The sequence below is a fragment of the Lichenostomus cassidix genome, chromosome 3 (assembly GCF_008360975.1).
Source record: "Lichenostomus cassidix isolate B80296 chromosome 3, HeHo_3.0, whole genome shotgun sequence".
Classification (NCBI taxonomy): Eukaryota; Metazoa; Chordata; class Aves; order Passeriformes; family Meliphagidae; genus Lichenostomus; species Lichenostomus cassidix.
In genome coordinates this window covers 98754457-98768213 of record NC_139483.1, presented here as the reverse complement: position 1 = coordinate 98768213, position 13757 = coordinate 98754457, and the positions used below count along the sequence as shown (strand labels likewise).

At 36.3% G+C, this 13757-nt stretch overlaps 1 protein-coding gene across 1 annotated transcript in view; it reads right to left on the bottom strand.

Annotated features, from left to right (window-relative positions):
- The window catches only part of GREB1 (growth regulating estrogen receptor binding 1), an 88537-nt gene that overhangs the window by 55324 nt on the left and 19456 nt on the right, over positions 1 to 13757 (bottom strand). Inside the window, exon 2 of the mRNA XM_085056867.1 lies at positions 644 to 800. Coding sequence (XP_084912993.1) covers positions 644 to 800 — 157 coding nt within the window. The remainder of the gene's footprint in view (positions 1 to 643; positions 801 to 13757) is intronic.

Here is a 13757-nt window from a genome sequence, read left to right as displayed (position 1 = left end):
TATTTCCAAGGAAAAAAAAAAGAACAAATGAAACTGAGAAAGCAGGTTTCTGTAAACACACACACAAATTCAGTGAGAAATCAAATGTGTTAAATACCAACTTGTGCAGGGGTTGTGACAGTGCACATCCTACATTTTTACCTTTGCAACCACAGAATAACTAGAAATATTATGCCTGAAGTAATTATAAACCATCTCAAAAGCTAAAAAAAAAGTTTCTGCTGTATTTATGCCCATTGAAAATCAGTCTTAGCATATATGTTTTATAAATCTATTATGTGTTTTCTGCCATTTACTGAGTGAATTTCAGCAGTCTGTGATAAATTATAAGATGACAGATTTTTGCAGATTTTTTTTCCACATCTCCAAAAACTTCTCCGCACACTTAATGGAATAATTCCTAGTACTTCAATTTATGTGTACAGATGAATCTGTCAAGCAAGTGGCTTAATTTTGTCAAAATAAAAGACAATACGGTTTGTATTTTTAGTCCAATTCTAATACATATATATGTAGACCATAAAAAAATCCAAATAAAAACTTATGCTTATCCATATTATTATTTGAAATGTGTGTGCTGAGCTGTGGGTGAACAACCAGCAGAACTGTCTTTGACAGAAATAGAAATTCCATTATTTCCTACCTTCCAGTGATGATAGCTGCTGTTCAGCTTCCAAATACAACTGAGAAAAGATTGGTCTGGGAACTAAGTTGTTTGAGCGGAGAGAGGCCTCAATAGAATTATGCAACACTTCTTCAAACCGAGTTGTCTTGAGCTGACCAGCGTAAGAATTTCCCATCTTCTCAAAAATAAAAAATAGCAAAAGAGACAAGAGAAAAAATTAAAAGGAAAGGTATTACAATTTAAGAACTCAGAACTCAATCACTGCATGCTGAAGTCAGGCTCAACATTTCTCATGAAAGAGAAATGCCTCATTGTCCACAAAGAAAGGCAAAGGAAAAGAACATTGACTGCAGCAGATCCTGCTGGTAAATTACAGGAAGTTATCTAAAAGTAACAGCTTTCTGTAATTCAGCAGAAAGGCAGCAAGCTTTGTCACCTTCTTGAAAAAGTGACTAGAAATCTGATTCAAGTAATTCCTTGGTTTATATAGCAATTCAGGAGATTTCAACAGTCATCAATCTATTGTTAAACAGCCTTTCTGTTTTAAATTATTTGAACAGAATAAATTATCCGGGCAATAGCACAGTCTTGTGTACTTATATCTGCATGGTCGATCATGGCTGAACACTGACTTAAGCAGTTCAACATAAAATTTATAGGTGTTGTCTCATAAATAATGTAGCATTGCTGTAACGCAGAGATGGTGAAATATAAACTTTTACATTTCACCCCAAACAGTATTTTTCCTTGTAAACACGGCTCTTTTTTTTGTTGTTTCTTTGTTTGTTAGAATGAAACAGTATCCATTAGCTATTTGATATTGCATTCCTTTATTAGGACTTTACTATCAGTGAAACCATGTCATTTATTCATTCTGTCATTGAGCAGGCAGTCTATTCCAGCTGAATATTCCATGGACTTAACTGACGCCTACTTTCCACAGGGAACACAATGAACTGGTGTAACCAAAAGCCATGTCAGCTTTCTTTTCCTACTACAAAGTAGCTCTTGCCCTGGGCCCCATGTCCTTTCCCTCCTCAAGTAACTGTGAATAGAAAGCATGAAATGCTTCCTGTTTGTGGCAGTCATTCCAAAACACTGAACAGCCCCTCCTCAGCACTGGGTACTGCTTAGGAAATTAGCCTGTTGGGAAGCATCCTGCAGGAATCAGTCAAGCAAAAGGATAACCACTGTGAAACAACATACTGCTCATCATGGAAAAAGGGGTTTGAAAGGAACAACATACAAACTTGTTGATTTGGAAATCTTTTTATGACTTTGTAAAGCATATTTTACATATATAATCACATTTTTGTATACTTGTTTGTAACATGTTAATACTGTATAGAGAGTATAGTTTATATTACATAATAACATTGCTTTCATATATATGTACAATATTAATAGAAGCATAATGAGAACTATAAAACAATGCAGACAGTATTTAAGAAAATTATTTAGAGTAAAAGAAGGCCCTACTAAAAAAATATTTTTGTATGTACACAAAGTAAAACAGAGAAGTTGCACTGAATAGTACTGATGTATCCATTTGGTAAGCAGTAAATGGGAAGTTGCAAAGTCTATTAGAGATGTTCAGTGCTAACATGGAAGTCAGGATACGTCTTCTCTTCCAATACAAAAAAACAATTACAATTCCCATCCCACAATGATAGGAACCCCCTGGCTCCGTTTAAGTACTCCTTCCCCCTACACCGAAGGCAGCTGAAGTCAATGAGGAAAGCCTGACATTGGTAGTGCTCTTAAAAAGCTTCATCAAAGGTACATACAGGAAAGCCCAGGTCAGCTCTGAAATAATTAAATTAAATGCTGTTTCTACACAAAAGCACTAGAAGATATATATTTCTAATTCTAATCCATCCTTCAACCATTATATGACTTGTCTATGTTACACTGATATTTTATATTTAATGTGACAAGGACAAATAATTACCAAGATTCCTGTCAGATGCCTATTTAATTCTTTGCTCTTTTAAATTCTTTGCTATACTATGAACTAATATTATCTGCTGTTAGCTTGCAGGCATCTGAAGGCTTAGGGACCCACCTCTATCAGGAGCAGGTACAATGTGGTTCTACATGACTGACCATCAGTCTGAAAGTCCAGACTAAAGACAAAAATGCATGAACACACTCTCAACATGTTAACATTCAAAGTTACACCTTCAGGAATTGAAAAAGAATTCAGCTATCATCCATTCCACACTCTTTTATATACTGCCTGCTTATATAAACACAGAACCAAAACATGAAACATTAAAATAACAGCCAAAGTACTTTTTTTACTTAAACCGCCCCCCCGATACAATACATGAAGAATAGCTAGAAGTTTGACCACAGTGGCAGAGCCTGGATTCTACCTGTTCTCAACATGGCAATACAAAGCAGTCTCAAGTATCTTATTGACTTCTTTCAAAGCTTTATCAAAGCAGTGAAAAATAGGAAGTTTTTAAGTTAATCCTGAGTAAGACAAAACATTCTGAGACATTACCAGACAAAAAAAGCATTACCAGACAAATAGGTACACTAGACTGCTTTATGCAATGAAGGCTTAGTTGATCCACTGATTAATACCTGGATCTAATTGTGATGAACCAGAAAACACTACAATATTTCTGTTTATGAAATCTATTCCAGAGACACAGTCAGCTATTGTTCTGTACAGTGTATTAGGAAAATAAATAGAGATGCCATTACAGGGATTGTACATATTTGCTCAGGATTTATAGAGCTCATGAGTGGTTAGAAGAGAAACCCTGTATTTAATCCTGAGGATGGCAGAAACCAGCATCTTATCAAGCTGATATTACAGATAAGGAATCAGATAAGATTATATTATTCATGCATGGGTTGGAAAAATGAAACCAAAATATGCTTTCTGGATTTGTAAACTCGTGTACTTGTGTGATCTTATAATCAGTGTGTATACACAGTCATAAATCCAGGAACCTATTTTGGAAGATGTGATAAGTATTATTAAGCATTTTTCATCATAAAAAAAACCTGGAACCAGAAAATGGGGATTACAGGAGCTTTTTTGCCAGCACCAGTCTCTTCTCTTTAGAGTCCTAGTGACTGTCAATTGCAAGAGAAGTTACTTCTCCAAGGCAAGCAAGGAAGAAACCATTTCCCACTAACACTATGACAGTTGTCATCCCCTCTATTCTTTAGAGCTGCTCAGACCGTGGTATCTGAATTGCCAGTTGCCGACTCCATGGCATCAGGAAGGAAAAACTGAGTCCTGTGCTCCCACTTCAATGAACTCAGCATTCCCAGCCCTGATTTATGTTTCTCCTGGATACAAGTGGGTGCCACAGGCTAAAGTTTCAAATGCTTGTGAAATTCCAAGCCATGCACACAGACAGTACAGACCAGATCTACTAAAAAAAGCCCCATACAGTGACACAGAAGGATTGCCCTCGACCCCATCTACTGATAAATCAAGGACACCTCCCTATCACATGGTCAGTTTCCATGGAGAGCATGTAGAGGAAAATACTTGCCAATATAAGAGGGGGGGGAAAGGCAAAGAGCTGGACCTGGAAGAGCTTCATAAAAGCATGATAAAAGCACAAAAACCGCTCTGGGCAACTAGGGAGCCTAAGAAATAATTACAGATACAAATGAAGCAAGTCAGGCCGATGTCTTAGAAACCTACAGATAATGCTGGTAAAGAGAGATGCTAAGTCCAGGCATCTGAAAATGTGAGTGTAAGTGTGTTAGTCACTGAAGGGAGCATCTTTGAAATTCCAAAGAAGGAACTTTCAGCATTTCAGTGGTAAACAGGGATTACATGATTAAGAAAAACCAGGATCTTAATAAGGGTTAATGTCTGTCACGTATAGAGTCAAGTTCAACTGCAGTTGAAGTAGTCAGGGTGTAAGAAAAACTGCTGTGACCCTGCCCTCCAGTGCTGTGATTTAGATCAGGAGTTCCCTCAGCCATGATGGCAACCCCTACCACAAGAGCCACATCAGTGCCTGGTCACAGTTACAGAGGGAAACGGCCAGCAGCAGGACATTCAGTCCCAGCACCCAGATCACAGAGGGAGAGCTTTTGCATAGAGGAACAAAGTCACATTAGTGACTTTTTAGTTGCAGTGAGGAGCACCAGGGTTTTGTGAAGACTGAAGATCTAGCACAGCAATTCTGGACAAAATTAATCCCATACCTAGGACAGACTCGGTATCCTAAGGAATGCTACGGACTTTAGAGCATGGAAATTAATTCAGGGCTTTTAACAACTCCCATTGAAATAGACTGATAAAGAAAGTCTGCCCTCAGCAGAAACTGAGGAAACTAAAGAGTATATGTGGGCTGTGTTAAGATGACTTAAAAAAAAAATCAAGGTTTAAGTGGGAAATTAGGAGGACCTGGTTGATTACAAAGAAATTCAACCTTAGATACAATTTACTAATTATTACAGGTGGGAATGTTTCATACTAAACTGCAATTTTTTTGCATTACAAAGTATAATCAACACTGCTGCTTTACTACACTAATTCTTTCATCATTTTTGTATAGCACTGGATATGTTTTCCAAGTCTGAGCAGCCAGCTTTCACACTTTTGAAATAGTTAAACAGAGTAATTTCTATTGTATGATTTCTAGGAGGAGAATAGTGAGATGTTCTCCTGCTCTCCAAAAGGATTTGCTATCACTATGACAAAAGGCAGCTTTTCACTTGCATTATATGAGAGGATTTTTTTGCATGGACTATTGATTTAGGTATCTAAAAGGCTATCTATTAAAACTTTTTTGTGAGAATGGAGAAGGCATTCTTTACTGCAAGTTAACAATTTGTTAACATAATAATACCAGAAAAGTTGTGTAATCGTTTTGCCCTTTGAACATAAATTATATTCATCCAGTAACAATCAAAATCCATCAATATTTGTAAAGTACACTAAAGTCTCTAGTAATTCTTTAAAAACTGTATTAAAACCATCAGTCTAAGAAGAATGAAATTGTAGGGTAGGGACTTGTATATAAATTTAACTTTAAGAAGAAAAATAAATTTGGAGACAGCACAAAATAGATTCTCTTCAATGATAGTCATACATCCTGCCAAATCCCTCTCGTGGATTCAGTCTGGTCATGAAACATAACAATTTATTCTTTTATTTCCATGAAGCTATCTGTAATTACAGTGTTCTCTCTAGCTTTGGATTTGGAAGAAGAAGTTATTTTTTATCTCCTATATTAATGTGTATCATGTGTAAAAGTGATACTGTGTGGTATCTATTTCCCAAAGGTTACATAAAACCTATTCCCACAGGTTATATAAAATTTTTGATTCAGGAGAACTGAAAGACCCTCCGATATTCAACCCCCATGAGAGCCAGTATAGTATTATAGGTTATGTCTTTACTACTAGACTCCAAATAATGTTAGTCCATCCAAAATGCCTTTTGGGAACAGTCACTAGTCCATTGTGACTCCTGAAGTGTGCCTGGGAACTACTGCAGAGAGTGAGTACAAGCACCAGAGCTATGCCAAGACATTACACAGAAAGTCCATTCCTGGCACACAGAAATTTTTCTTTCAACTGTTTAATTTACTAATACAACTGTAGCCCATATGGGCAAAGAGAAATTAAAAATTATTCTTCCAGAAAGCAACCCAGCTGTTCATGTAACACAAAATTATCACTTGTAAATGCAATTTACAAAGCTTTTTTCTCTGTCAGTACAAAACCACCTAAAGGCATTGTAAAGAGGTGGATTATTGCCAATTTTTGAAAAAAATGTTAAGTTTCTGGAAGTCAAATCTGTTTCCTCACACTGTTCTGCCAGAATGACTTGGCAGTAAGAGAGAGGGGGGAAAGGGCTCAGAAGACTGATGTTTATTATATAATACTGGAGCATGGGAAACATTGACTCATTTGAAATCCCTTCCAGACCAACATTTTGCCAAAATTATTTTCACCAAAATCTTCAAGAAGGGTTTGATTTTCTTCTGTTAGTCTTATCCAGAAAGAGAAATTTTCAAGCTTCAAAAGATGCTAAGAAATTAAATTACAATCCTCTGCTGAACTTAACTCTGTCATACCAACAAGAATAAAATCAGCAGCCACTTATGGATCTGCTGATTGAAATCCACTTCTTCAGGGAAGTAATTTATTCCTCAGCAGTAAAGCTGTCAGATGAACAAGAAGTCTCTAGTCATTCTGGTTTTTGTATATGACTAAAGTTTGGCAGTTCAGTAGACCCCATTTGGCCTATTAGATTTTAAATGCAACATAAAACCTTTAAATAAAACCTTTAAATAAAACCACAGTTACCTCTGCCAGAAATTCTATCTCATTCTGTGTTACCAGATCTTAGAACTTCTATATATCTTATGGACTTATATGAGAAATGATATCTAAAGACCAGTCCAGATTAAACATAGTAACTTCCAAAAAATGTTCCTTTGGAAAGTAGCTCTTGATGAAACATAGAAACTCTGATTAAGGTTGATGACAGGTCACAGAGAACTTAATCCTTCCACCTTTACACAGCCAAGAACAATTCTGCTGCTGTTTCCATAAAATGAATATACTGTAAGAATACTGTTCAGATCTCTCTACCACTTCTTTTTATCTTCTGTTTGCTTTTAATTTTTATCCAAGATCTTCTTTTGATTTTGAAAATCAGGCTCACTACAGACAGGGATTTTCTCCTGCATCAACAGTGAGCTGATTTGCTCCCCTGTTTCCAAGCAACAGGATGTTGGAACAAGAGTGCAGACCGAAAGGTGTTGAGCTTTGTTTTTTGGCAATTCCAGATTACAAGCCAAATTCCTTATATTAATCACTGAAATCAGTTCTCTTACTTGCTGTAGGAGTAAATAACTAGGAAATGTCTTTATTCTTAGGAGACTGCTACAGAGATTAATAGGGACACATACAATGACATTCAATACAGGAAAATTCCCTCACCTACTGAAAAATCAAGCCCTTTTCTTAACTGATCCATATCAAAAGGGATGAAAACAAACTTGGACAAAGCAATGTTAAACCACCTCAATAAAAACACTATTAACAAGCTGTTGCTTTCTTTTTTCTTCAGACAGAAAATAAATCAAAATTTTTAATTGATCATTCTGATTTTTTCGCAGCCATTTTGGCCACAATAAAAACAACTTCATCTAAAAACAAGTGTTTTCTTAATTTTTGCTGAAATTTTTCAACTGCAAAACCAATAAGCATTATTTCTGAGATTCCATTTTTTCAATTAAAATGCTACAATTCATGCAGGGAACCACAGCAAAAATAGGAAATTAGTGTTTTCTACAGAAAAAGGAAAAATAATTTCCTGATATGTCTGCAAAAAAAGTATTAAACTTCTCATACAAATTCAACTTTACATTGAACCAAAAAAATAAAGCTTGACAAAATCCAGAGCAATCTAAGTTGTCATAAACCCATTAAATTATACAGCTATGCTGGGAGATCTCGACTAAGGCATGTTGGCAATTTAGTGACAAGGAATCTAAGGTGTGACAGCCTACACTGTAGTTTTCTGGGAAAACAGAAAACTCCAATTTCAATCAGATTTCTTTAATTAATTAAGGATGAAAGACTGTTTGGGTTTTAAGACATAGTTTGCTCTTCCTTTATGACTACAGAAAACGTAAACTTCCTTCACCCTGAGCTGAATTTTTCTGAGACATTTAAAGTAATGTCTCCTAAAATGACACTACATTTTAATTTATTTTAATATAGAAGAAAAAATGTTAATGTTCAAATTGGTCATAGCAGAAAATCCTTTGTTAAAATTGGATTACTATTCAAATTTTAAAAAATCATAATCATAAGCACTAATGGGACTGATGCCTGATAAAAACCTGTATCTGCAAAAAGAATTCAGAAGAAATCTTTATTTAGACTTTTTAAACATGACTTAGCATCTATTATTAGCCTATTTTAATTTTCACTGGAAATCCATTTTAGACATAGTGATGACACTGATTTTCATTTATTTGCTTTTTGTTTTAGCATGAACCTTCTTTGCAAAGACTTGTCATTCCTTAATATCCTGACAACTGGGCTAAGGAGCCACTTGATAAAAGTAAATGTGAGCTGGGTGATAGTCCAGTGTTGTATTAATAGTGCAGACTGACCCTAATATATGATATGGCAATAAATACATTTAGGCAATGGCACTTTATCCTGTAAATGCTTTCACATTCCTCTCTGCAGGAAACAATGTATTCTGATGCAGATCTCTTTGATTTTCCTGTAGGATCTCATAAACCTTCCAGGTTTTACTGGAGAGAAAATCCCTTATCAGCAGCTTCCAGCATAGTGCACTTGATAGGTTTTACTATTTCTCCAGCACAGAACCCTGACTCTATAGCTGGTAGGGCAGCACTGCCTTGGCTCCCATTTGGCTTTTGTGTGTTGCTTTGATCAGCTCCTGGCTTTGGATGAAAGCAATTCTTCCAGAGGCCACCTTCAAACTCTCTTAAAAAAGAAGAATTACATACATAAAACCAACTGAGCTTGTTAAGCAGCAGGAAGAACTGAAGTAGAGGGAGGAGAAAGGGAGGGAAGAAGGTGCCACAAATCAGGGCTAGGAAGCAATGATCAAAGTGGCAACTGAAAATTAGTAAAAAATATCCCCAAGTTGTACAGGTCTGGGGCATAGTGCAAAGGCTCTCTCACTATTACCTAAGGAGACACAACTTTCTTTCCAAGAATTGTCAGAGACATCTGCTCCATACCTTTGAGTACAGCCACTTGAGATATCAGAGTAAAGCAGTAGGGAGCAGATTGACACATCAGGAGAGACATGATCTTGAAATGCATGTTTTCAAAAGAAAATTCTAAGAAATCAGCACTTGGGGCATAGTACTCTTTCTTCTGGTTACTGGTGCTAGAGAGTGTTTCCAAGAATCTTTTCTGAATCCAAAAGGAACGTACAAAGAGTAATGCTGTACTGATTGTACAGGTTAGCTTTTTAAGCCATCCTCAAAACCAGACTTTTGTTTTTCCTTACACCAAGCCTCCAGACTCATTCCTACCCTTACCCCCCCAGGCTCATCCCTGGGAGCAGCAGCAGTCTGTGGGGCAGCCACATGCACGCACAGAGACCAGGATGTCCAGCTTAAACACACTTTGGAGCTGTCAGTCAGGGCAGCAGAGGCAGAGCCAGTGCCTGTGGCAATTCTCCAAGGATACACACCAAGTGCAGAGGCTCAGAGGCTTCACCTCATTCACAGCAAATGGCCTCACTGCTTGAAAGACAGCTTCACTGATTTCTACTAGCAAAGCACACTCCACTGTATCTGGGTCGTATTTTCCATCTAATGAACAAAGAGTGGACACAAATACAAGGGGAGCAGTCTAAAATGTGCCTCACCATCTGTGGATGAGTGTATCACGTTATGAAACAGATCTGAACCTCAGAGTATGCTTAATCAAGAGATCAATTGCACATGTATTATATGTTGAAAATGCATTAATTAAGAAAGGTTTGCAAACATAAATATGCAGCTCAAAAGTATTAATCAAATATCTTCAGGTAAAAGTATCAGTGGAATCATAAAATTTAATTCATTTAGGAAACTGAACTTAGCAGGTTTAGATCTGAGTTGTCTACTTTGAGAGTTTAAAAATTCAAGTTGTCTGAATTTTTAGTATTTCAAAGCTTTTCTAAGAAGGAAATCACTTGATCCAAGGACAGCAAACAAGAGACAGAAAATGCAGACAAATTAATATATTTAAAACATTAACATTAGCTGTAAAATGTCTCCAAATATTATATTTTAACAGTAGCCAATATAAGATTGTTTATGTTATGATATATTAATATTTTTATTAAACAATAACAGTATTTTTCAGCATGGAAATATGCAATAAAAAATATACTGTACCGTACTGAAAGCATGTGCTCCTTAGTGACTTCCAGTAAATGACTCCTGAAGTTTCATATCCTGATTGCAGTGCTGAATACCTTAAACCTGTAGTAACTGCCAGTGATTATGTGTTTGTGGAGTTTTCGTTTTGTTTCATTTAGAAGACTCTGCTGCTTGGCAAATGGGTGAGCACACTTAAGGCTCCTGAGTCAGCACTGCGCAACTGAACAACTCAGGTCACCATGACACAAACATTTTCCTGTCACAGTACAGCACAAGAAGGTTTCAAAGCTATCTATTCTGCAACTACGGCAAAAACAAAGTAATGAGACCACAATATGCCCTGGCAAGCTGTTCTCTAATTTGTGTGCTGGCTATACTAAATGATAAATGGTCTGACTTTATGTCTTACTAATACAAAAGTGCTGTGCTGGGTCATGGTGCTCCTGCCTAGGCACAGATTAATCCATCAGTATGAAACTTTGTTAATGGTTTTGTTGGAGGATTTTGGAAGGACAGAAAGTGGGGTGTTTTTTTAAGAAATAAGGGTGTCCTTTTGTATTATATAGACACCAAAATCACTAAAATAAGTATAAAGTGTGTACTGTAGGTACTTTGTTCTGTTAACAGAAGAAAAGATCAACAGGAGGATGAAATCAGATATGTAGTAATATTATCTTTGTGTTGGTACTATGCCTGTATCTTCTGAATAAAAGAATAGGAAATCAAAACAATATTTGAGAGAGAATGTTCAATGTGATGCTGGATATACAAAGAAACAGCTGCTGTATCATATTTAAACAAACACTGCATCTTTTCAAGATATAGCTAGAGTACATGTACAGAGAATGTTTCTGGTAAAAACATATTTATCAAACATTTCTTTAGGTAACAAATAACTTCAGAAGATAAAAGCAGTAACTCTGATAATTGAATTTTCTTCTTCTTGTGTCTCCAGTCATGCAACATTCAGATAGATGCTTGATTTTAAACTCAGTTAAATATTACTGAAATGAGTAAACTCAAGCACTTGTCTAGGCTCTTGGTTGAATTAAGTTCTGTATAACCTTTATAAGAAGCATTATAAACTTCATATGCAGTGTATTTTTTGGTACAGCTTGTGAAACTTTGTTTTCACTCTTCACTCTCAGGATATGGTTTCATGACTGGCTCAAGCTACTCTAAATTCAGGTTACTGCTGAAAAGGAACATTCCTCACTGCTGATTGTATATTCCCCCTGTTGTTCAGTGGCATTGATGTCAGCTGATATAACTGAAGACTAGTAATTTTTGTAGGGTCATGTTTTGCTAGATCAGATCGCTCATCTAGCTAGGCATGAAGTATATGGCCATTAATATATGCAAAAGAAAAGTACCACTACATGGCTAGGGAGGGTGGTGAGAGCAGTATCTTTTTCTATAAAAATGCTTTAAGTAACACTTTTAAGTTTTAAAGCTACACCTTCTGATTCCTATGTAACACAAGAGGGAAAAAACTGAAGAATTGTTGAGAACTTTGGTGATTTAGTGCTTTCACTGAAAACAATTTTCATATTAATTGAAAGTTTTCATTGTTTATTTGGTAATTTTTTTTGGTGTATGCTCTCTGTATATAGTCAACATCTTTAACTTTTGATTGGCCCTGAAGTGGTCAGGAAGTTGTATGGATAATCACTGTAGGTCTCTTTCAACTGACAGGCTCTACTCCAGTCTAGTCAATTTTATCCTTAGATTTTAGATTAAAGCACTGCATTAAAGAACATGAAAAGGAAACTGTACAGAAAGTAGTAAGTAATGATTCAGGATAGTGACTGGTATCCTTTTTCTGTTACTATGGAAGTGAACTAGAAGCCTTATAAATGTACTATACTTAACACCAAATATGGGAGACCTCAGCCATGTCATTTTCAAGTGGGGTACAAAATCATTCATCTAAGAAATGCAGGAATGACTGTTTAGTTTCCTATCATCACTGTACAACCATGTATCTTCAACATATTAACCTGACCAGACTGGCACTTGCAAGATTATACTGACAGCCAACGTTGAGAGAAATCCAAAAGGAAAATAAACACTGCAAAAAATAAGTGTGTGTGTGAGAGGTGATTTTTGAAAGAGTCACTTTTAATAATTTACCAGGTCAACAAAAACATAAGCCAGGAAATTCACATTTTAAAGAAGTATAACTTGACTGATGCCAGCCACACATAATTGCTCTATAACTGTAGTGTATTCAAGAGCAAAATTTCTCTAGGATGCTGTCCAGGATGTTTTCTAGAACAAAGTCTGGGATGCTGCAGTGTCTGTCTCTGACTTTCTTTGTGGCTGGAAAGACTACATCAATCTCAAAGAATATTAGCATAGGTTAGATGTTAAAGAAGAACAGGTTAACCTGATATTCAGTAATGGAATGCAGAAGCTAAAGGAAGCCTGCCTGCTTTGGATATAAGCATGGAGCAGAAGTTCCAGAGGAGGAGAAAGGGCAAGAGAGCACAAAGGGCCCTATTGTCTTTGATTAGCAGCCAGAGCAGGAATGCCAGGAATGGGCAATGAGCATGGAGTTTATGTATAAGAGATCTTGTATACAGAAGCAGTGAGAGTTGGTCATTATGCAGCTGCTGATACAATATCAACCAGAAGACAGGCTCTGCCTACTGAAATGAGCTGGTGAATCTGTGAAATGAGTTAGTAATGTAAGTGATGAATTGACAGAATTGTTACGGAAAAGCTGGTCATGCAATTATACCAACAAAAGGTATGTAAAATACACACCTTGTACCCTAGGCATTAAATAAAAGGATCTTTTATTTTACAGGACTCCACTCTGTTTTCCACAGATTGAGAACACTGGAATTAAAGTGAAACATAGGATATAACTTGAGGTTATAACCTCAGGGTTACAAGATCTTCAAAAGTCTAAAGCATAGGTTAAAATACAAGTACAAAAATCACAAATGGTGTCAAAAAACCAATTAACCAGGACATGCATTTATAACGCAGAAGGAGGAAAGAATTGATCCCCTGTGCAATCAGAAAGGAAAATTAAGATATGATTGTAAAGTTTAATCCTTTCTTTTCCCCCAAGAAGATAAGAGAAGGTTATTTATGATCAAATGACTGATTTGTCCAGCAGCCTTAGTAGGTAAAAGTGGAGACTGTTACTTGAAAACACCCATGAATTTAGTATTTGAAGCATTCTGCATACAGACTGTGTATAAAAGAACTAAAACCGGGTCCTGCCAATCAGAATGACTGGTTTAATTGCAAGACAA